We start from the raw sequence: 24,632 nt of genomic DNA, 5'->3' as shown, positions 1-24,632 counted from the left end.
CTAAGAACTAAACTCACTTCCTCTGCAAGAGAAGTGCAGGTTCTAAGCGTCTCTGCAGCCCCCAGGATCCTAGTTGGTGAGACAGTCACTCCAGATGAAGTGTTCATTGCGATTGGAACATTTGTATATATTGAAATTTTAATACTCCTGCCCTTTGCGTGCACTCTGTCTTGGTTCATGGGAGTGTAGATATTTCTTAATGTCCCAGAGCAATGAAAGAGAAGGTAAAGAGTATTATGTGGGCAGTCCGAGATGATTGGGTGTGGCTTCACTCTAGTAGACATAGAGTGGAGGCTGAAAACCACCTAATCTGTGAGGAAAATGAGGAAGAATGTTAACTAAAATATCTGTGATCTCTACCTTCTTGCTTTAAAGGGAGGCAGAATAAATGACTTAGATATAGAAAAACCCATCCTTAGCTCTGCTTAGGCAATCACTTACATAGTCAGGAGACAAAATAACCCAATGGTTGCCTAGTGCTTTGGAGGTTGATAGGTTAACTCTACAGAGCTTAATTAAAATTTGATAATAAATGCCTACTCTAAGCAGGATATTTCATTAGTCTTCATCGTGACTGAGGTGAGATATTCCTCATAATTATTTTCTAGGCTTTTGAAATTCTCTTCTGCTGAATCAAGCTCCTCATTATTAATTAGGTTCCTCAAAGGGAAGATAGTTTCTCAAAGTGGCCTCCTCATTAGAAAGGGGTGTCTATCTGCTACTTGAAAAGGAGAAATTTGGCTTCTAATGCCTTATTTTTTTTCCAACATCCACCCAATGATTTTAATTTAAGTATAAAAGAAAAAAATCAAACAGTGGCTATGATAAAATGTCAAGCATGTTTCGTGTGTGTGTGTGTGTGTGTGTGTGTGTGACATTAAGAAATGAATTCCCTTTCTCTGTCCTCCTTAAAATGTGTAAGCTACTAAGGAAAGTCAAGTTCTGTAGAAAGCAGAAGGTCAACAGGAGAATTCATCTAAATTTTCATACTCATTCTTCTTGGAAGGAGAAAGAGTTCAAGGAAAAGGGTTTCTCCCAAAATGAAATGAAATGGGTGACCGCAAAACAATCTGTCATTTTGAACACTGTGGAACTGATTTCTTTGGTGACACCCCACCTCCTCTGTGTAAGCATGAGAACCTTGAATTCATCCTCTGTTGGTCTTTAGTTGGTTCATTTCTTCGACATCTCTGCACATAGTAGGCACTCAACAAACGTTTAAGAAATAAATTTGTCCTAAAAGCATCATGGAGCTTATAATTAAAAGGCAAATGAACTTCTAGATTGCAAAATTATCTGCAGCTTTTATTTCCTTGATATACAGGACAGTGACAAAGAACGTCACATTGTGTGATTTCTTCTGTCACCTTTCAACAGAAGGAATTGAGCTATTCTTCGCTTATGACTTTGGTGTGAACCTCTCGGCTCTTCACCCGCAGCTTGTTGACCTGGGACTCGGCGATGTCGGCCCGCTCCTCGGCTTCCTCCAGCTCGTGCTGGATCTTGCGGAACTTGGCCAGGTTGACGTTGGATTGTTCCTCCTGAGAATGGGAACGAATTGGAGAGAACAAAAATTGACATTTTTCTGCTTGTTAACTGCCTTCGTGGCTAAAAGAAACTAAAGGATTTGCTTCATGAATGAGAAAGTAAAAGGGTCTCTCATTTGGTCGTGTTCTTATTTGAGGGCAGGACAGCCCATAGATTTGATGACATAAATGAGTGTGCTTACAATGCCCCTGCCCCTTTTATTCTCTTTCATTTGACTTTTTCTGGCACATGGAGGATGCTATGATGACTACACAAAGGTCAAAGGAGCACATATCTGATTCAATCTTGTTTCTAGAACACAAGCTTCAAAGAGAAGACACAGTTGTGATACTTGGTGAGCAGAGCTTTAAGGAAGAGCTAAGAACTGACAGAATGAGAAAGATCAATTTTTACTTTTAAAGTTCAGAACTGGATTTAATCACAATGTTAAATAAGGCTTAAGATAATCCAGACATTTATTTGCATAGGCCCTATGATTGCTGGGAGTTTGGAATGTTCTAGTGAGGGCAGTGGAAGTAGAGAAGCACTTCTGTGATAACTTGTCTGAAACAGTACTCAGTCTCAGAGAAATGAATTACAATGTCTAAAGCTCCCTAATCATCTGCACCAAAAGTTTGGTTTTCCAAATAAATACTCATTTTTCTACCTAATCTTAGCTCTTGGTTTGCTTATTGCCTTAGAAGAATGTCCCTTAAATTATGGGGACTTCAGTGCCCCGTAGAACCAGCTGTGGTCCTGGCCCATCCCCTGCCTCTGTGGAGATACTCACAGCCTCCTCTGCTTGTCTCTTGTAGGCTTTCACTTTAGTCTGTAATTTATCCACTAGGTCCTGCAGCCTCAGCACGTTCTTGCGGTCCTCCTCGGTCTGAAAGATGCAGCAAACAGATGACGTCATTAGCTGACACTACCCTGCTGGTTTTATTTTCTCACAAGCTGTAGGCCTGTCAGAGAGGGAAAGGCCAGTGACCTGGTAGGTGAGTTCCTTTACTCTTCTCTCATGCTTGCGAAGACCCTTGACAGCTTCAATGTTGCGCTTCTGTTCATTTTCCACCTCGTTTTCAAGCTCCCTCACCTGGGAGAGAGAACACGGTTACCAGTTTGGCCGCAACTGTTCACACACACATGGGCAGGGGCCTAAAAGATAACATGGACACCCACTCTGGCCTCCAGTTTCTGGATCTGCTTCTTGCCGCCCTTCAGCGCCAGCTGCTCAGCCTCGTCCAGACGGTGCTGCAGGTCCTTCACCGTCTGCTCCATGTTCTTCTTCATCCGCTCCAGGTGGGCGCTGGTGTCCTGCTCCTTCTTCAGCTCCTCCGCCATCATGGCGGCCTTAGGAGATCAAGAACGCTATTGAAATTGCTAGCTCCCGCTGCTCACTGAGGGCAACAATGTGACTCTACTCACGTCAGTGATGGCTTTCTTGGCCTTCTCTTCTGCATTGCGGGCTTCCTGGACGATGTCCTCCATCTCTCCCTGGATCTGGGAAATGTCTGTCTCCAGCTTCTTCTTGGTGTTGATGAGGCTGGTGTTCTGTTACAAATTTTAAAAAAAAACATAAGAAAACCATATTTAATTGCATTTATAACTAGTGTGTGTAGCCCTAAATAGTTGATAATAAGAAGTGTTCAGAATAAAAACAAAATCAGAAGTTAATTCCAAGTTCATGGCTTTTCTACCCATATCCCTGGCCATAAAACATAAATGATTCAATGTACAATTTAATCTCCAGTCCCAAAAGGTATTTACTTGCTATCTATGGATACTTGTAAACACAGCGTAAAATTGTCCAGCTTTATAGTGCTGTGTACCACACAGCTGATGGAAAATAACTTAGCTGCTCATCCATATTGGTTGCCTCTATTTTGTAAGTTCATAAAAAGCATATTTATTGATGTAAAAGATAATCAAGGGTCCCCATATTTTTGGAAAGTTATCAGTATTTGAAATGGTCAATAAGTTCTAGATACTCATAATTAGTAAGGGAAGTGTCGCATGTTAACTAATACTTGATTTTTAAAATTACAGTATGGATTTGAGCATTTCAATAATTGCCGATATTAGACATTAACAGTGTTCAAAGGTATTCTGTCACATGAGTTTATTATTTAAAAAGTAGAGTGTGCAAATAAGCATGAGACAAAAGTAACACACCCTGAGTAAACAGAGACAACCATTGGTGACACTTTAGTTTATCCTTTTGAATGTTTCTGCATGTTCTCTCTCTCTCTCTCCCTCTCTCTCTCTCCCTCTCTCCCTCTCTCTCTTCTCTCTCTCTCTCTCTCTCATACACACACACACACACACACACACACACACACACACACACACACACACACTAAGGGATTCCTCGCCTTAATTTGTTTCATTATTTTTCTGCTTTGTGATTATCTTTCTGAGGCAATGAGTGTTCCATATGGTCATTGCAAGATTATACCACCACTTATTTAATTGCTTTATTTAACTGATTTAAGCGCACTGTGGAACACAAGTGTTGACTAGCACTAATGACCCCGAAGATTTGAAGCCAAGAGCCCTTTACATGTCTAAGATGTTAACAAGATAATAAATATGATGGCCTGCTTGTTTTTACATTCTATTGGCTTATTTATTTGCTGTGTACAGCTGTGAAAGATAAGATGGCCGCCAGTGTTGGATGAGTAACCGCATGCTGTTTTCCATGCTTCTTTATATAAGCTTTAAACTCCAGATTGTTCATGTCCATGACTCGCCAGCCCAGAAGTGAGCTTGTAAACTGTCTCAGTACGTACCTAGGTCACTCTTTGCATTTCCCCAACCCCTTGGGAAGATATCCCTGCCAATATTTTGTGTGCATCTCATGAAAAGGCTCACCCCTTCAGACCGCCTTTAGCTTCAGGAAGTGCATTTGACAGCGCTGGTCCGGAACCTTACCTGGGTGTGCAGGAGCTGCACACGCTCACTGGCATCCAGTAGCTCTTGCTCAGCCACTCTCCTGCTCCTCTCTGTCTGTTCCAGGGATGCCCTGAGTTCCTCGATCTCAGCCTGCATCAGGTTTGCCCTGCGCTCAACCATGGCCAGCTGCTCTTTCAAGTCATCCTGGCCTCTGAGAGCATCGTCCAGGTGCAGCTGCGTGTCCTGCACAGAAAGCAGAGAAACTCTTAGTCACGTTCCAGCTAAAGGGGACTCAAATTGAACGTCGTGCTCACACCTGGATCTTATTAGCTCAGAGTCTGATGAAATAGGAGCATCTACAAGTACCCTTAATGACTTATGCTTGAAGGCATAGCGCAGTGCTTATGCATAATGGTTTGTTTTGGATCCCAACATCATAAAAACCAATCATGGATTATATCTATGACGTTTTGTATCAAGGAAGTACCCTTACATTTCAGCTAAACTGGTTACATCCTTTTAGATGCTTAGCAGGGGAGGTCCAGAGCTGGGCTTGGTGGGTCATGACTAAAGTCCTAGCATCTGGGAATAGATACCACTCTCCACGTACACCTTACTGCTCATTTTGTCTCAGGTGACAAAGCAAATTCTCTCTTGGGCCTTTCAGACAGAATTTAGCTCCTTTCCAAGTAGGCATATATAATTTTTTATCTTATTATTGCATTGCCTTGATAATTTATATCCTGTAATTTTCCTAAAAATTTAAGATTTGAATTCTACAATAACACTGATCCTGTCGATAAAGTGTGCGTTCACCCCTAGGTACCTTGAGCATTCCCTGTGTGTTCCTAAGGTTCCTGATGGCCTCTGCAGCCTGGCGGTTGGCATGGTTCAACTGGATTTCCATTTCATTGAGGTCGCCCTCCATCTTCTTCTTAATCCTCAGAGCATCGTTTCTGCTGCGGATCTCAGCGTCCAGTGTGCTTTGCATGGACTCCACTACTCTGAGGTGGTTTCTCTTCAGCTGATCGATTTCTTCGTCTTTTTCAGCAATTTTGCGGTCAATCTCGGATTTCACCTGGTTCAACTCCAGCTGGATGCGTAGGATTTTACCTTCTTCATGCTCAAGGGAGGCCTTGATAAAAGCAACATTTTGGTAACCTCACTATGGTAGTTTCTCAAGAAGACACTTAGCCCTCCTCCCAAACTTTCAATACGTCTCAATTTAGATTATTGATCCTGAATTTGAGAGGTATGCATCTCAGGTTTCTCCTGGATGGTATGTATACATTGTCCCCTGGAGCTTACAAAATGATAGACCCTATTTGCCATTCTCTTTTACGGACGGGTGAGCAAACCAAGCGTGTACCTCCGCTTCCTCCAGAGACGCCTGTAATTCACTCTTTTCCTGGTCAATTTGCTTCTTGATTTTCTCCAGCTCGTGGATATGCTTCCCTCCCTCTGCGATCTGCTCGGTCAGGTCAGAAATCTCCTCTGTGGAAGAACAGGTGAAAGGATGTGGTTGTAGTAATGGCAGAAAGGAAGAGCCAGGTCAGAGCTAAGCAAGGTTATGAAGATTGGAACTCACGCTGTAGATTCTTGTTCTCTCTCTTTAGCGTCTCCAGTTGATCCAGAGACTCCTCATAGGCGTTCTTCACCTTGAACAGCTCCGTGCTGAGAGAACGGGACTCCTTCTGGGAGGCTTCGAGCTCAGCCTGAGTTTCCTCATACTTCTGTTTCCATTCTGCCAGGACCTGGAAGCACGTCATTAGTTCAGCTGGGAACCCAGACGCGGTGCCACCTTTCACCCCGTTATAAATCACAGGGCACGTGGGCCACCTTGTCAAAGTTCCTCTGCTTCTTATCAAGCGCAGCGCAGGCAGCGTTGGACCTCTCCACGTCAATCATGAGGTCCTCCACCTCATTCTGCAGCCGCTGCTTCGTCTTTTCAAGAGAAGCACACTTGGAATTCACAGCTTCTACGTGCTCCTCAGCATCCTGCAGACGCTGAGCCAGCTTCTTCCTGAGGGTGGCGGTCAGTGTGAGAAGAATCGAAGTTAACAGAGTGGACTCCGCCTGTCTGCTGGCTAGGAAATTCTACTTCCCACCAAGATCTCTTATTTCTGTGTGCCCGTAGGTTTTCTTTTCAGAATGACTTCTTAGTGCCCATTTTATCTCTCCCAGAATTCTGATTTCCATCAGAGCTCTTATCCATCTGAAGTGTCCCTTTCAAACGTATCTATGAAACCAGAGAGAAGGGGGAGGGGGAGGACACTGAAGCTAAGTTAATCCTGGTGACTCGGAAAAGGATCCATTTCCTCACTGATGGTAAGGTTAATGGGATCCTAGACTGTGTACCTGGTCCTCTTAACTGTGTATACACGGAAGCTGTGAAGTTATTTGGTGCTCCTCACGGCACAACTGTTCTTTCCCATTTTCCTTCCCTTTTCCTTTACTTTGGTTTCTTTCTGTCTAATTCACTGAAACCCGTACTTGGCCTCCTCCAGCTCCTCCGTGCGCTGGATGGCATCCGTCTCATATTTCGTCCTCCACTGGGCCACCTCGCTGTTGGCCTTGGACATGGCCCTCTGCAGCTCGGCCTTGGCTTCCTGCTCCTCCTCATACTGCTCCCGCAGAAGGTCACAGTCGTGGCGAGCGGACTGCAGGGCGTGGGCCAGCGCGTTCTTGGCCTAAATAACCCAAAATTGTATGCTGTGAGTTTGTATTCTGATCACCGGTGGCTCAGTAGTGTCAGGCTGCCCAGTTCTGTGAACGGAAGTCTCAATGGAGGGTTCTCACCTTGGACTCTTCTTCTAGCTGCCTCTTTAGCTCCTCAATCTGTTGTGTAAACGCTTGTTTGCCTCGGGAGAGCTGAGAAACCATAGCATCTTTCTCATCCAGCTGTCGGGAAAACTCACCTGAGAGAGGAAACATGAATTTTTTGAATTCTGTTCTCACAACAAAGGGTACAGTGGACTGGCAAACGACCGCCCTCATTTCATAGAACGCAAAGAACATCTCCAGAATGTTAGCGAAGTGCTTGATTTGGTATTTTATAATTGGGGGATTTTGAGGGTTATGGAGGTAACAAAACTTTCTCAAGCCCAAGAGATTTGTTTCCCACCCCGCCTCTAACCATAGCTTGGACTGATTCATTTGTAAATGATCTCTTGCACACATTGTACAAGGTGTGATCCCAGCTTCTGGGTTGGGACAGACCTTTCATGTTTCGCTGTTCCCAGGTAGTGAGGCCCACGGACTGACCTGACTCTGTGTGTAAGCGTGCCTTCTGGGCTGACAGCTCATTGATCAGGCGCTGCTGCTCCTCCTCCTTGGTTTTCACTTCACTCAGTTGGTCCTCCAGGGTGCGGCACATCTTCTCAAGGTTCCCCTGTGGTGGGAAGCAAGGACAGGACAAGATGATGCTTTTCTACTAGGAAATCTGGGATTCAGAGATCCGATACTATGTATAACAGACACAGGATGTTACTGATGTTGTTCTCTGAGCCTTGTAAGATGCTTGGAAACACTTTGGAGCACAATAATGGAGGAGTGTATGCGACTGACAGAATAAACATGTAATCATCGAAGCTAGAGTTCTTTCTTTAGGGAAACATGAACACCATGTGTGTTGTTCATACCCACAACATGTAGAGGGGACTTTTTCTTGCCACTGCATTACTACTGCAGTAGCCATAGCAACCAAGTTTAAGGTGATTTTGAAACATAAGATGTGGAAGCTTGAGGGGTTTCACCTAATACAGTGATGTCAGTCAGAAAATCTCGGATGATGTGCAGTGTGGCTAGCTAGAGTCCCACACAGTACATAGTCGCTTTCAAGAATTTCAAATAAATTAGGAAGTTGGAAAAGACCTTGGCTTTGGAGACAGTCTCCATGTTGCTAGCGAGGTCGTCGATCTCCATCTTCAGCTCACTCTTCTCCTTCTCCAGCTTCTGCTTCACCCGCTGCAGGTTGTCGATCTGCTCCCCGAGCTCAGCCACGCTGTCCGCGTGCTTCTTCCGAAGAGCGGCTGCTGTGGCTTCGTGCTGCAGGGTGGCCTCCTCCAAGTCCCTGCGCATTTTCTGGAACTCGGCCTCTCTCTTCTTGTTCATCTCGATCTGGGCTGAAGTGGCCCCGCCGGCTTCTTCCAGCCGCTCGCTGATCTCCTCCAGTTCCCGGGAGAGGTCAGAGCGCTGCTTCTCTGCTTTGGCCCTGGAGGCCCGCTCTGCCTCGATTTCCTCCTCCAGCTCCTCAATGCGGGCCTGGGGATGGTGGAAAGGACTGAGTCAGCTTCTTGGGTCAGTCATTTTTCTCCTGATGAGTTAGACTCGTGGAAGCCATGGACTTACCTGCAACTCTTTGATCTTCTTCTGCAGCTGCATGCCGAGGGCCTGTTCATCCTCAATCTTGCTCTGCAGGTTGCTCATTTCAAACTCTTTCCTGTAGGGAAAGCCCTTGTGTCAGTCACAGAGCCACTGGTGATAATTTCCCCCCTCAGACCTGTATCTTCACTGCTTACTTTTTGAGTTTCTCATCGAGCTGCTGTTTGTCATTTTCTATGTCCATTGTGGACTCTTGGGCCAGTTTCAGGTCCCCCTCCAGTTTCCTCTTGGCTCTTTCTAAGTCCATCCTCAGCTTCTTTTCCTGTTCCAGTGATCCTTCAAGCTAAATTATAAGGGACTTTGTTAATCCCTGAACTGTATGTCCTTAGACAGATACTCAAGAAAAACTGTAGAGGAGACACCAAATCGCATGAGGACTCTCAGCTTGCACTTCAAGACTCATGCGCTCGGCTGATGGCTTCATTTCATGATGGCTTATGTCATGCCTTACAAGGGAAAAGGTTGCTTTTCATACTCACGTCATCCACTTGCTGTTCGAGCTTGGTTTTGGCTTTGGTCAGGGTGTTGACTTTGTCCTCCTCTGCCTGCAGGTCATCCAGGGTCTGCTGGTGGGCCTCCTGCAGGGCCTTCTTCTCCTTGGTCAGCTTAGCAATATTTTCATCCAAGCCTGCCATCTCTTCTGTGAGGTTTTTCACCTTTAGATTTGAACAGATGGGGGGCATGCTGATTAAAAATACATGATAATTTAACTTCTCGGGACAACATTATCCTGACAGGGAACAAAGCAGCCATAAAAAAGATGGCAACATTGTAACTGTTTTCCTTTCATTCTCAGTGATTTTAAGGTTTAAGATTCAGTACTAAATGAATACTTGTAACTGCTTTAAAGTGAATAGTTGTTGCACCTTGTTCTCCGTGGCGTGCTTCTCCTTCTCAACCTTGGCCAGTGTCAGCTCAAGGTCATCGATGTCTTTCTTCAGCTCTGAGCACTCGTCCTCCAGCTTCCTCTTCTTGGCGGTGAGCTCGGCATTGATCTCTTCCTCATCCTCAGCCCTCTCAGTCAACTCTTTGATTTTGGCCTCCAGTTGGATTTTAGTTTTGATCAGCTGGTCGCATCTTTCCTCTGCATCAGCTAAGCCATCTGCTTCCTAATAGGAGAAATAGTACAGTTCCATTTGTTTAGGATATATATGAAAATACACAATAACGTACTAAAAGTTGGGAATGGATGACTACCAGTTGGTCTTTGAATAGGCCAACTTGCTATCTTGAAAAAATTCGACAAAATGCAACAATCTTAAGATGTTGATCATGTAGATTAATACATTCCCTCTAAATATCCATGTGTAGAAGGTAAAATGAGGAAAAGGTGGACTTGTTTAAAATATATATGATTTACTAGCCCTCAGTCCTTATGGAAAAGTCATTTACTAATTCTTGACCTCAGGGTTTGTTTTTTCCTCCCTCACATTCAACGAAGGGCTTAAAATTAGCCCTTTTTCCTGCCTGGTAAGAATAATGTGCTTTCTAGTTAGCAATGAACAATATCTACCAAAGAGAGACTATTCTAATGTAAGAAGATGTTCCGTACAGAAAGGAAAATGTCTAGATGTTTTCATGACACTGTTCCCTAGAGACCAGGCTGTGTACAATGCACATGTGAATGTAAGCACCAGGGATGTGGCTTTGTAGCTGCTGTCTCTTTGGGTTTGAATCTTAGTTGTTTGAAGGGCAGGCAATCACAACAGATGCCTGGATAGAAATTGTTTACTCGGAAACCTGCAATTGCTTATTCAGTCACATCCTGACTGTGAAAGGGCTGTGTACCATGTCTGACACTCACAGCTTGAACCTGGAGCTGCAGATCATTTTTCTCTTGCATCAGAGCCACCATCTTTTCTTCTAGTTCTTTCCTTTTTGCCTCTGACTTTGCCAGATCCTCCTTGGCCTTCTCAAAATCTTCCTTCATGGTGGCCATCTCCTTCTCAGTCTCTGCACTCTTCAGCAGGGGTTTGATCTTGAAATACAGCTTCATCCAGGGCCAGTGCTTGACGTTCATGAAGGCGCGGACGTTGTACTGGATGCAGAAGATGGACTCTCTGTGGAAGGAGAAAATTAGATGCAAATGGGCAAAGATGTGTGACGTGACCATCACACCTGCTCTGGATTCAGTGATGAAAGAGGTGGAAAAGGGAGACAGGCTTTGCTCCTTACCTCCTCTCCATCATCTTTCTGAACTCCACCCTCATCAGGTACCCTCTGCACACGGCTTGAGTGCGCGTGATGAGCTGAGCCAGCTTTTCATCTCGCATCTCCTCTAGAGTTCCCAGCAGGCCAGCTTTAAAGAAAACCTTGGCAGAGAAGAGTTGGATTTGTTAATTCACCTCAGGCAGAAACTCTGAAGGTGCTAAAAATTATGTCAGCCATTTGGACTGGCGGTACCTTCGTGTGACCGAATTTGTACTGGGTATGGTCGATGTCAATGGAACCTAGAAGCTTCTCAGAGGCCTTCTTGCTATCAATGAACTGACCTTCCGGGATAGCACTTGCATTGAGAACTTTGTATCTGTCAAAACGAACAGTGTAATTGAAACATTATTTCCCTCCACTGAGAAATGATGGAAGAGTAGCAGCTACTACTGAAAAGAGGGGTCAGTCAAACAATAGAGGAGGGGACAGCATTTAAAACCCAACAGTGGGTTGGGGATTTAGCTCAGTGGTAGAGCACTTGCCTAGCAAGTGCAAGGCCCTGGGTTCGGTCCCCAGCTCCGAAAAAAAAAAAAAAAAAAGAAAAGAAAAGAAAAAAAAATAAAACCCAACAGTGCTCTATGTAACATGTAAGGGGATATGAGACACACCTCTGCTTGAAGTCTGCGTAGAGGATCCTGCTGGGGAACCCCTTCCTGCAGATGCGGATGCCTTCCAGCACCCCGTTGCACCTCAGCTGGTGCAGGACCAGTTCGTGCTCCATGGCACCTAGAAAGGGGAATACATTCTTTACAGTCATCCAAAGAGAAGCCACACTGGGGTTGCTCTACTCATGAGAAAGGTCTTACCAGGAGTCTTAGTCTCATTGGGAATGAGGCATCGGACAAAGTGGGGGTGGGTGCTCTTCAAGTTGGTCATCAGCTTATTTAAATTCTCCTATAAAACCATTTGGAGAGGTTTAGAACGACTATTTTTATAGAGTTCATTTTTCTTCCATCACATTCTAATAAGCTGTCTCAGATAGATGATGGTGACCAAGGGGGACCTATGTCTGGAGGGTGGATTCCTAGAACATTCCTGATTCTACAGAAATAATCTATTCCAGTTGGTTTTGCTCAAACCCTGATGATCAAAAAGATTTTGTACTGAGACTTTGATCATAAGGAGTAGATGTTATGGAACACAGTGGGTGGTTTTTAAAGAGGGCTTGATTTCATTTAAAATGTCTTTACTACCAGATCTCTCTTATTTGAGGCTTGGGGCAAGGCCTCATTTATAATAGGCTTTGCTATGCAAGAGACATGGTGTGTCTTCCTCTTTGCTAAAAACTTCCTGAGATATTTTTCATATTTAAAAAAACACATTGCTACTTTTTCTTCCACCTTTATCATAAACATCCTTTTAACCCTCTCATTAAAGACAGTTTAATTATCTTCTAAGTGTAAGATTATACTGTACCCTGAAAAGAGCTGACACGGTCTGGAAAGAAGAACCCTTCTTCTTGCCACCTTTCTTTCCGCCGCCACCCTCTGAAAAGCAGAATGGAAAAACGGTGATTATTAGTTCCACCCTTTGCACCCTCCATGTGTACAGGCATCTGGATGTTTCTTGAGAGTCTGTGGTACTCGTCTCCCACCTTCCTTCTTCCATAGCTCATCTGCCTCAATTATAGAGGAAGATACAGTCATCACTGATGTGACTTTAGACACTGGGGGAAGAAGACTTTTGCAAAAGATGGAAGTCATGGGTATGAGGTGGGACTCCCTGATTCCACCCAGATCAGCAGTGTCTCATTCCTGAAGAATCCATCCAGAAGACAGGAGCAGGGTCCTGTCAGTACGCACATGCCCCAAACAGGCAGAGTTTCATGTTTACTCCTAAGTAGTTAAGCTTAGCTCCCTAGCAGGGACCTGCAGTTTCTATTTTCCCATGTCCCAATGGGATTACTTATACATCTAGACTTTGGATACTTCAAGAAGGTAATACAACCTCATTCAGTTACCCTAGCATGACGGCCATGTTGGAAAGTTCCCTGACTTCTGACTTAGCCGGACCCTTGATGGGAACAGTAGACCCTTGATGTGGAAAAGTGGCTGGCGCAAACATCAGCAGATAAACGAGCAATCCCTGATACCTGTGTACCATGGTGGTTAAATATGCTTTCCTTCATTTCACTTGCATTGACTTGAATTCTCACTGTAGGTTGGGCAATACCCATATCTGGTTCCCAATGCTGCCACCCTTTGATACAGGTCATGTTGTAGTGACCTCAGTCACAACATTATTATGTTCACTCCTACTTCAAAATTGTAATTTCGCTACCATTATGAATCATAATATAAATATCTGTATTTTGTGATGGTCTTAAGTAACCCCCATGAAAGAGTCACTTGACTGTCCCCAAAAGGGTCACAGGTTGAGAACCACTAACTTGTATTGTCTCTGGTAAACTGTATTTCTGTGGTGTGATTCTTAAACAAGTTGATACTATAAAAAGAAAAAGTTACCTGCTTCAGCAGCTTGTCCCCCAGAAAATAGGAAAGCCAGAGTCTTCAACCCGGACTTCTGGTACAGCCCCACCACGGTCTCATTCAGGGGGTCCTTGTTCTTGTCCAGCCACCCAATAATGTTGTAGTCCACGGTGCCTGCATAGTGCACCAGGGAGAAGTGGGCCTCGGCCTTGCCTTTGGCAGGTTTGGGCTTCTGGAAGTTGTTGGACTTCCCAAGATGCTGCTCATACAGTTTGTTCTTGAAGGAGGTGTCTGTCGCCTTGGGGAACATGCACTCCTCTTCCAGGATGGAGAAGATGCCCATCGGCTGGATATTAAAGAGGGAGAAAAGAGTGATGGGTCCCTTAGAAAATCATGCCCTGGTAATTTGTGTGGTTGATACAAACTTGAAAAGCAGGCCTTCCAAAGGAAGGACTCAGAATTATGCCTAAACAGATGACATCATACCTTATCATCCCCTCTTCTAACAAAATGCGACAGTCATCATCTGAAGAACGTATAAGATGTACTTTGCTGAAAGACTTAGCTTAAAAGCCCATCTGGACCATCTGGCAAATGTGTTTGGTATGTAAAATGGAATCCTAAAGCTTGATTTTTTATACTACAAATGCATATATACTCTGATATACTCCTTTCTCCCAGTGCAATATCCTTGACCACGACTCTAGAAAAAGTTGGGAAAAGGAAAGGCTGCATCTGGTGAACAAAAATAAAACTTCACCGAGAGGAAAGTGCATCTCCTGTTGCCTCATGAAAACTCGGTACATTCAGCCCTTCCCCCATGTCTGACGTCTGTGGAGTTAAGGACTGGTGGTGACCCATCAGGTCTTGCTCAGGAAGCATTTTGACTTTACTGAGACAAGTTTGATATAGAAGACTAAAAGCAAATTTAGCATTGATGATTATCCAAACTCACAAATTCATTCTCAAAAATCATTTTGATAATCCAGAAGTTGAAATATTAGTGAAGGAAATAAAAATACTTTGGGGGAGGGGAGAGCTGTTTAGTTTTGATGAGCAGTGGAACAATTACATCATCAAATTAACATATTTTCCTAAGTTTATGCAACCTAGTTTTTTTTTCTATTTTGGTAAATTTTAAGCTGAGTATTTGAAATTTTCCTAGCTGGTGATTCCATTTTATTTCTCCTTTATCACTGCTTAGGGAAAGTTCACACAGGTTCTTTCTTGGTACCAACAGGTACATGACAAGATTCCAGTGTGTGTGTGTGTGTGTGTGTGTGTGTGTGTGTGTGTGTGTGTGTGTGAGAGAGAGAGAGAGAGAGAGACAGAGACAGAGACAGAGACAGACAGAGACAGAGGCAAAGAGAGAGACAGAGAGAATGCATATGTGTGTATATGCTTGAAGCCAGAAAAGCCAGAAAAGGTTGGAGGATCCCTTAGCACTGGCATAACAGGTGTTTGTGAGCCACTTATGTGGGTGCTGGAATCAAAATTCCAGACCTCACGATATAGCAACAAGCACTTTAAAACCACTGAGCCATCTCTCCAGTCCCAGGATCCCAACAGTTTTTGAATGTTGAAGTTGTTTATTGATTTCTATGTAAATATGATACATCTGTTGCTCCAACTTAATTAGACAGATTTCCTTAATGACTAATTCCCTTAATTACTAGAGGAGAATTCAGAGCTCACTCCCAAGGAAAGGTCAAATGGAAGTTTCATGTATTTCCTTGGTAGTAATCATGAGTAAGGGATGAATTGATGGATTCGACAATTAACTCCCCAACCTTAGGCATCTTACTTGCAATGCCCTGTTATACAGTGCACATGTGCAATGCAACATCATAACCATACCAGGATTAATTAACCATTCAAAGGACTGACTGTACTTTCTTCCCTTCCTTCCATACCTATGAAATCACGTAAGAATAAAAAGCCTATGTATAGTTGTCTGTGCCTTTAAGCACTCAGGAGACAGAAAGAGAAGGGTCTCTGTGAGCCAAGGCCGGCCTGGTTCTACATAGTGAGTTCCACGGCCAGTGAAGGTTACATAGGGAGACGCTATGCCATTAAAAAAAAAAACTAATGAAGCATGAAGTTATAAGAGCTGGAAACATGAATACATGTGTTTTGCCTGTATGTATGTTATTGTTTTTTCCTAGAAACTGCTGTACTTTATCCATTAGTTACAGATCACCCATGACATCCCTTTGAACTGAACAGAGCACACAACCATGTCAAGAGATGTTACTGCTTACTCTTTAAGTAAGTAAACATATTGTAAGTAAACATAGGAAGGGGGACCAATTTTTGCGCCTGTTCTGAAGTTTCAAAAGTCACACAAACCTTCTCAATGAGCTCAATGCAGGCTGCCAAGTCCATCCCGAAGTCGATGAACTCCCACTCAATGCCTTCCTTCTTGTACTCCTCCTGCTCCAGCACGAACATGTGGTGGTTGAAAAACTGTTGCAGTTTCTCGTTGGTGAAGTTGATACACAGCTGCTCCAAGGTGTTGAACTATATGGGAAGAGATAAATGAATATAAGCAATTTTGTCATAATTCCCTATTTGCTTCTGTAAGGCAGCTAATACATCTTTTCAAATTTTGAGACATTTAGAGTTATTATCTTGAAGGTTTAGACTTTCAGATCATCCCTTAAAGGGTGGGTGTTAAAATTCTAATTTAAAGAGTAAATTCTCAAAAGTTTTCTAAGGAACTATATTAAATCTTGCATACTGGGTAAAATGCTGTTAAATTGGAGCTCTTTGACATAATCATCTAGGGTGACTTAAGAAAGTGTTTCTATGCTCGTGTGCTTGAACTCAAGATCAGTTTAGAACAAGCCATGCTTTGAGACTCTCTCTAGTCCTGAAAATGTAGCATTCTCTTTTTTTCCTATTTGCCCTCACTGACAGGTTTTCAGATACCCCCAGTGACCCAATTCATCAGGAATTTGTACTTTTGGAACAGCCTATTTTGTCTTTTGGGAAGAGTATTTCCAGGACTCTAGCATCTGGTACATCTGCTAGTCAGTTTATTACTCACGTCAAAGATCTCAAAGCCAGCGATGTCCAAGACCCCGATGAAGTACTGCCTGGGCTGCTTGGTGTCCAGCTGCTGGTTGATGCGGGTGACCATCCACAGGAACATCTTCTCGTACATGGCCTTGGCCAGGGCGCCCACAGAGTTGTACACCTTCAGGAAGAACATTCGTTTAGTTGTTTGAGTTAGACACAGGGGATAAACTTTTAAGTCTCCTGTGGTTCAAGTGGATGAGTGGACTTGAATCACAATTACCTGCTGCACTGTCTGGCCTTTGGTGACGTACTCATTGCCGACCTTGACCCTGGGGTAGCAGAGGGCTTTGAGCAGGTCAGCAGAGTTCAGACTTGTCAGATAGGCAGCCTTGTCAGCCACTGCAGGAAGGAAGCAAGAACAGTGGGCCTGACAGTGACTTACACAGCTTCATTGCAAATGATGACACTGGCGACAATGGTCTCACACAAACAGTGAGGCACAGATGTTGTGAAGTCTGTCCATTTGTTTATGTCTGAAAAGTACTCCTGCTCTTCATGCTAACTCTAGTAGTTCATACGTTGGAGTTGGTGGAGGAGTCTATGCTCTGTGTGATACTTAAAATACAGCAAAAGTAAACTTCAGGTAATAATTTGAGAAACCCTCACCCAGTGGGCTCGGAAATTCTGAGTTATTTACTAGAATAAAATGTGCTTCCATCAAGAAGTAAATATTTTCTTATAAAAAGCGAATGAAGAGGGGTGGAGATGTAGTTCAGGACAAGGCCCTGGGCTCAATTGCCAGCACCAGACAGGCAGGCAGACAGACAGACAGACAGACAGACACACACACACACACACACACACACACACACACACACACACACACACACACACAGGAAAAACAGAACAGGGGAATGGACAGAATAATAAATTTTCTCAATAATGTAAAATATCAATGTATCACCTCCTTGCCCCAAACCGTCTGTCTTTCCTTATAAAGGTCAGGCAGTACAAACGAGTCCCTGCCTCTGAAAAGCTTCATGTCACCAGTTGTATCAGATGGAATGGATGGTGGCCACAGCAGTGTTACCTTCAGTGCCGTCTGGCTCAGCCTGCTCTTCCCTTTGCTTTTGCTTGAATTTCATGTTCCCATAGTGCATCACAGCACCAGTGAGCTTGTAAATGGCCACTTTTTCATCTGCAGTGAACCCCAGGATGTCCACGGCAGTCTGTTGAAAGAATTGAATTAGCAACAATTTACCACCATGGCCAGCTTGCTGGGGACTCTAGGGGTCTGGCGTCTCACTTCCTCACCATGTTTTGCTTTATATCTGACTAATACTATGATGGCTTACGAGTCAGTTTCTTCTCCTCCGATCCACAGAGTAACATGAGGAAACCTAGACCAGCCTTTCCATGTGAGTAGTGTGGGTGCTAAGGACAGCATATGTAGGGTCCACACATTTTCCTGTTTCTTGTCTCCCAGCTCGTTTCTTCTTCTCCTATGTTGCCCTAACTTAGTGCACAGCCCCAGCATACCCTCCTCCCATCTCACTTGATATGGATGACTCCGGAAAGAGGCATGAGAAGAGTGTTTCTTCTCCCACCATTTCTCCACATGTTTCTTTGAGGTCACAACTTGACGCACTTGTTGAAATGCTTTCTGTTTTATTCTCCACTCTATCAGGTTTTGTTTACACTCTTAGTTCTCATGCTAAACGTCGATGGGGTTCATAGATAGGAGTCCACATCAACAGAGGTATATGAAAGTGTGTCTCTCCTAAAGCTTCCTTCATTCTTCTAGTCCTAGATTGCTGGGGCTACCTCATCCTGAAACTACACATTATTAACAAGGCCCTGGAGTGAGGTTGTTATGCTTTTTTTTAAAACCTTTCAGATGTGACTACTTTGTCTAATATTATAGATTTTCCGAGATTCCAGATGAGGGGCTGGCATAAAGTAGAAAAGAAATCACTGTATTATAGAGGTATAAGTGTTGAGCCAAGAGTGGCCAACACCATAAGAAGTAAAAAGACCCAGCTAGGTGAGGGATGTCAGGTACCTAACACTTACTGCAGATATTTGAAATGTAAATGCATGTGTAGGGTGGCATTTAAATCTGTGGTTTTTTTCCCCAAATGTAGAAAGCCTGAAAGACAGCCTTGTCTGACCTGTCTGTGCTATGCTCGTCCATTTCACTTTGATGGGAGAAGAGAGGGTTACGTGCTGGAAAGAACCTTGCTATCTCCTGCCTCTCCCCTAACACTTACGTCTGTGGCCATCAACTCTTCCTGGTCATCAATGCTGGGCACTGTGATTTCACCTTGACTGACGTAAGCAAAGTCATATGGGTTGGTGGTGATCAGGAGCATCTCTGGACACATGGAAAAGGGTGTAGGGAGTTAGTTTGGTTTGCAGCACGTCTCAGAGGGCCACCTTAGGCTGGGTGTTGTCTTCCTTGGTGGAAATAAATAAATAAATAAATCCTTACCGATAAGCTCTGGTTTCTTATTGGACATGACTTGGTAGAAGATGTGATAGCTTCTTTCAGCCTTGAGCTGGAAGGTGACTCTGGACTTCTCTAGCAGATCTGGAAAGGCAGATTAAGCATGCCTTAAACGAAAAGGCTACCAGTAGAAAGGTAAGCTTCGAACTTCACCCAGCAGAAAGAAGAGCAAGGTTTTCCAATAAGCGCGCCCCAAAGAAAAGACTCTCAGTCACCGTTGTTCATTAACTCACAGGTTTCGATATCTGCGGAGGCCAGTTTGCCTGTGGCACCGAAATGGATTCTGATGAATTTACCCTTAAAGAGGCAAAGGAGCCTAGATTAAAAGCTGGAAACCATTTCATTCACTAAGGGCCAAATAAGTAGAAAGTATGTTAACATGGTGTATCGAAAGGAGTGGTGGCCATTCTCACTCGAACAGGACAACTAAGGAGACTTACGAAGCGGGAGGAGTTGTCGTTCCTCACAGTCTTGGCATTGCCAAAGGCCTCCAGCAGAGGGTTGGCACTGATGATTTGATCTTCAAGGGTCCCCTTAAGAGAAATGGGAAAAGAAGATAAAGTTTGGGTTATCTGAGTCATATATACTAAAATAACTTCTCTGTCCTCCCCTTCCCTTGGTCACGCCCTATAGCTAGGCAAGGCTTTAGAAGGAGAGAGGGAGTCCACATTGGAGAGTGGGACATGCCTGTGACATGGCTTGGTCTCCTACCTCTCAGGCTCCACTTTTGCTCCTGAGAAATGGCTGAGAGGGGCTATAACTTGCTAACTTATCATCCTGTTCATCTGAGCCTCACAAAGCCCTTCCAAGGTTTATTTTCTAAACTCTGACGTTGTGGTTATCCAGTTGCTGTGGTTTTGACACTCCACTGTCAGGCTTTGAAAAGCCTGATCTCCCTCCTTCCTCCCTCAGATAGACATGCTCACCTGCATTTTGCCAGAAGGTGCTTCCTCCTTCTTCTTGTCCCCGGTGACTGCAATTGTTGCAAAGTACTGGATGACACGCTTCGTGTTCACAGTCTTCCCGGCCCCGGATTCTCCACTGAGAGGACAGAATGAAAGTCAGAATGTAAGGCAGGAGGTACTGCCCTAACGATCAAAACTCAGCAGACAGAAAGGCATGGCATCTACGTACGTAATCAGGATGGACTGGTTCTCACGATCTGTGAAGAGGAAAAAAAAAACATAGACCAAGTAAACAAAAGCACAGACACTAATAAAGTTGTGCTCTTCTTTCCACGAGTCTTAAGAACTCAGTGTGAAAGATGTGCTAATTATCACACTGTTCTCATTATTAATGTGTAGGATTATGGGAAGCACCAGTTCGCTCCTTTACAATAAGAATCAGCCAAGTAACAAGTGACCTTACAGTCTCAGGTATCCTCCCTTCACCTGGATCATAGTTCAAAATCCTGTCATGTTTTGAATGTCCAGGCTGCATTCCCTATAGTGCTGGTGAAATTCCAAAGCTTACTTTTTTAAATGAGAGAGTGCAGTAGATGTAATTAAGATGTAGAGTTGATGCCTAACTTTGATCAAATTGAAATGAAATGAGCATCCACCAATTTGGATTTTTAGCATAGAAGTCTAAGCAAATTTCCCTGTGCTCTTGTAATAGCTGCATCATATTCTTAATCAGTTTTTCCACTCTTATTGCTCTCATCACACGTGCAAAGCATTTCATTCTCAAGGGGCTGACCATATGTTCTCTCTGCTATGAGTCTACGAGTGTTTTCTAGTGCGTGTAGAGATGGTGATATACTAACCCGTCAGCATGAACTGGTAGGCATTATCAGAGATGGAGAAGATGTGGGGCGGGGCCTCCTGTCGCTTTTTGCCTCGGTAAGCTGCCACCACCTCGGGGTTGTACACCGGCAACCACTTGTAGGGGTTGACAGTGACACAGAAGAGCCCCGAATAAGTCTGTGCACAGAGAAAAGGATACTTAGTCAGCAAACACCTCATTACTCTGACTTAGAAATACTATAGTGTGGGCAAGGGGAGAGGCTCTAAGGAAGTGTGGGGTCCTTGTGAGCCTTCGTGGTTGCATCCATTGGCAACTTCCTTCCCCATTGTCCGCTGCAGCACTAGTGTTCCAGTTAGCCAACTAACGTGGTTAAGCAGAGAGCTATCCGCACATTCATGTTTAAAGATGCTATAATTTACAACACTGACATAATAGGACATTTCAACAACAGAAAGTGCACGGACTTGATGAAATACGACAGAGGACACTCACGTAGATCATCCAGGCTGCATAACGCTCTTTGAGGTTGTACAGCACAGCGGGCTCGTGGAGGTGGGTCATCATGGCCATGTCCTCGATCTTGTCGTACTTGGGAGGGTTCATGGAGAAGACTTGATCTTCTTTAACTGTGACAGTCTGTTAAGAATGGAAGGATCCAGTTAGTGCTGACTAATTAGCAGAAGAAGAGTATTCATGTTTCCCTACCTCTCCCACTTCTTGCTTTTACTCACAGCTCCACCTTCGGTCTTGGCCGTCACCTTCCCCCCTTCCCTGCTCTGCACGGTTGCTTTCACATAGGACTCCTTAGCATCCACCACAAACACTGATGACTTGGCATCAAAAGGCTTGTTCTGAGCCTCGATTCGCTCCTTTTCAGACTTCCGGAGGTAAGGAGCAGCCTCCCCAAAAACGGCCATCTCGGCGTCGGAACTCATGGCTGCGAGCTATTGGGGGCAGCTTAGGGCCAGGTGCACCTAGAGGAAGAAATGTACATGAATGATAACCCTGGCCTGTGGGTTTCCATGTTAACAGGCTTAGTTTGCTCACTCTCTTATGCCTTTTCGGGTTCTCCCGTGGAATGTGCCAGGAGCTAAGAGAAGACAAGCGTACCTAATAGCCCTGTGTTGAGAGTTTAACTTTTTGTGACCTTTTAAGCCTTGGTTCTTCCTTCTGTTTTATAAACTAGAGTTGAGAGCTGTGGGGGAGGGGATGAGAACCATCCAGCCACATTTGTCAGGCTATAATGTGCTCAGCACCTTTTGTTGTTTCTGTGTGTTCTTTTTTTTAACCCCCTTTCCTTTCCCTACCCATCTGTTTCCATTGCTTGCTTGTTTGTTCGTTTGTCAATGTGGTGATACAAAGAAATAGAAAATAATTTTTCTAATTGTTTCATCTTAACGAACCTATTTTTAGAAACCTAAACACTGCTCAGTATGATGGTATACACTTTTAATTCTAGCCCTTGGGAGACAGAGGCAGGCAGATCTCTGTGAGTTTGAGGCCAGCCTGGTCTTCATAATTCCAGGACAGCCAAGGCTACATAATAGAGAGATTCTGTCTCCAAAAATATTTAGCCATTTTTCCTTGCCACAAACTATTAAAGCTGAATGCCAAAAACCACTAAGTTTGGATGTAAGAAAAAAACCATCTCAATTCAGGTTAATATTTTATGCACACAGACTTGTAGTTAACTGACAAGAATTAAAGGAAAAAATACCCATGATGGATATTAATAAAATATTAGTATGGGGAGAACTATGAAATAATCACAAATGATCTTATCCCAGGTCAAAACCAAGTCCCTGCTGTCAGTTTTTAAACTGTGCACAAATTGTCACTCTTATCTGGGCAAAAATAACTCCAAAGGATTGCTTGAGAAAAACAAGCATCTGCATTTTAATGAGACTGCCCAGTAGTTCCCTATCAAAGTCTGTCTCTCCCAGTTTTTAACTGGCTTTGGCCTCCCCCTTGTTTCTGCCTGGTCCTTACTGCATCAGGCTTATGACCTCCCACTCTCCTACCCTCTCTATTTGAAAACATCACATTTCTAATTTCTCTCCTGAAATGAATAGCCACTATGAAATCTCAAGCCAAAACCAATTCGCAACTTTTTTTTTTCCAACTGACAAATCCTGGTCAGATAAAACAACTCCCTCTCTGGCCAGAGTAAAAGCTGGTGACCTCTGGAGTGGAGGAGGGGACAGGACAGAGGACAGCATGTTGGTATAGTGACTGTCAGTGATGACAAAGGCTCCAATCTTTCCTAGACTTTCCATAAAACATCTCAGACTTCTCTTAGAAACAGTGACCCTCTTCCCAACATAGATACAAAATTTCCCACACACTGTAGCTTAGAATCAACAAAAGGCTTATGGGGAGACATGGAAATTGAGACCTATTTTCAAGGGACAGGTATTGAAATGTTGGGTGTTAGCATTTTTCCCTTCAAATGCTATTCTGTGACTTTGTTTGGGGGCGGGGCTAATGAAGCACATTTGAATCAATTACTCTGCCCTAGTGATTGATGTTGTGCAGTGGATCCTGCACCAAAAGGACACCATCCCTCTGCTCTTGTCTCGCAGTCCTTTGTCACCTTTGAGTCACAAGCCTTCACTTTGTTGTGTGGTGTTGGGCTCTGTCCACGAAGTGGTAATCACCTCCAGTGTCAACAAGTTAACATTTATTCCCTTGTAAGCTATAGATTTTCTATTTTTTCTAAATTTGTTTTACTTAATATATTAACCACAAACCTATATGTTCTATATATACATATATATGTTCTTCACATACATCTCCTCATGCAGAAAATGGGAGACCCACTGAGCGTTTTGATTGGTGGAAGAGTCCTTGGGAACCACTGACTTAGATATTAGACAAGAGCCAGAGAGACACTAGCAGCCAACTTAAACTTGCCCTTCTGATTTTACTGATGAGAAAACTAAGGTTCAGCCAGGTAAAGGGTCACCCAGGGTCACCAAGAGGTGGTAAGAGGCAGTGGTGAGCTATGAGCCTGGCAGTCTAGGTCCAGGCCTAGTGTTAATGCTCTTGAATCACACATGTTTGAAGACACGTAAAAGCTAGCTGGCATGGCCCAGGGAGTTGAATCAGTGAAAAGCCTAGATTGGCATCCAGAAATTTTGAGTTCTGGTACAATGTTTGGGTTTTTTTTTTTTTTACATTTTTCTATATAGCTTCTTTCATTGAACTGCATAGCAGTTCATATTAAATATACACGAGGGTTGCCTTCTTCATCGAGTTCCAACAAAATGCAAAAGAGAAATGGCATAAAACTTTGTTCAATTAAATGGCTTTAAAAGGCAAAGTTTCATGAGAAGCTATTTTAAAAGACCAGTCGCTCCTATGCCCAATAGAAAGGCAGAAAACAAAATAGCCACTCATTAAAATGTTACGATAGAGAAAGCCCTTTGTTCTTCGGAAGGTAATAATAAATTTCTCTTACCTCTTGTGTTACCAGATGAAGAAGGAGGCAGGCTGAGTCAGACAAGTACTGTTGAAAGAAAAAAAGAGAGATACTGGGTATTTTTCTTCCTATTCAATCACAAAATCTTAGAACTATATTGTATGCAACGCCTTTCTCAGGGATGTTGACTGTACTTAATGCTTGGGAAGGAATAGCCATCTCCCTCACAGGGAAACTCCCTCACATCAGGAGTGCACAACTAGCCAAGTGTTCTGCCACACATACTTACCTTTACGGATTTGAGGAAGGACAGGACAGAGGCACCAAAGCTTCACTTTTATAGAGGCCGTTCTGCAAACACAGCAGCCACCTCAGCTGTCCTAGCTGGGGACCTACTTGGCAAAACCATTTTTGGCAATCTCTTTGCACAATATTCACTGACTGTGGCTGTGAATGGATATAATTAGAAATATTTCTTGTCATCTATAAATAATTT

At 43.7% G+C, this 24,632-nt stretch overlaps 1 protein-coding gene across 1 annotated transcript; it reads right to left on the bottom strand.

The window, feature by feature from the left end:
* Window positions 1–1,284: 1,284 nt before the first annotated feature.
* Window positions 1,285–24,433, bottom strand: Myh4 (myosin heavy chain 4). Its single transcript, NM_019325.1, is given in 40 exon segments — window positions 1,285–1,541; window positions 2,318–2,413; window positions 2,516–2,620; window positions 2,707–2,877; window positions 2,953–3,078; window positions 4,459–4,662; window positions 5,246–5,554; window positions 5,789–5,913; window positions 6,008–6,173; window positions 6,259–6,442; window positions 6,913–7,109; window positions 7,219–7,337; window positions 7,684–7,810; window positions 8,293–8,682; window positions 8,770–8,860; window positions 8,940–9,085; window positions 9,282–9,458; window positions 9,669–9,911; window positions 10,607–10,862; window positions 10,978–11,114; window positions 11,206–11,329; window positions 11,622–11,739; window positions 11,820–11,907; window positions 12,430–12,500; window positions 13,479–13,788; window positions 15,792–15,962; window positions 16,492–16,641; window positions 16,744–16,862; window positions 17,554–17,692; window positions 18,734–18,837; window positions 18,955–19,053; window positions 19,203–19,266; window positions 19,410–19,502; window positions 19,896–20,010; window positions 20,104–20,131; window positions 20,735–20,891; window positions 21,208–21,351; window positions 21,447–21,689; window positions 24,176–24,223; window positions 24,426–24,433. Coding segments are annotated over 38 exon segments (5,820 nt in total). The 5' UTR covers window positions 21,651–21,689; window positions 24,176–24,223; window positions 24,426–24,433; the 3' UTR covers window positions 1,285–1,388.
* Between the last annotated feature and the right edge of the window lie 199 nt (window positions 24,434–24,632).

Source organism: Rattus norvegicus, chromosome 10 (assembly GCF_036323735.1).
Source record: "Rattus norvegicus strain BN/NHsdMcwi chromosome 10, GRCr8, whole genome shotgun sequence".
Lineage (NCBI taxonomy): Eukaryota > Metazoa > Chordata > Mammalia > Rodentia > Muridae > Rattus > Rattus norvegicus.
This window is presented reverse-complemented; position numbering and strand designations above follow the sequence as displayed.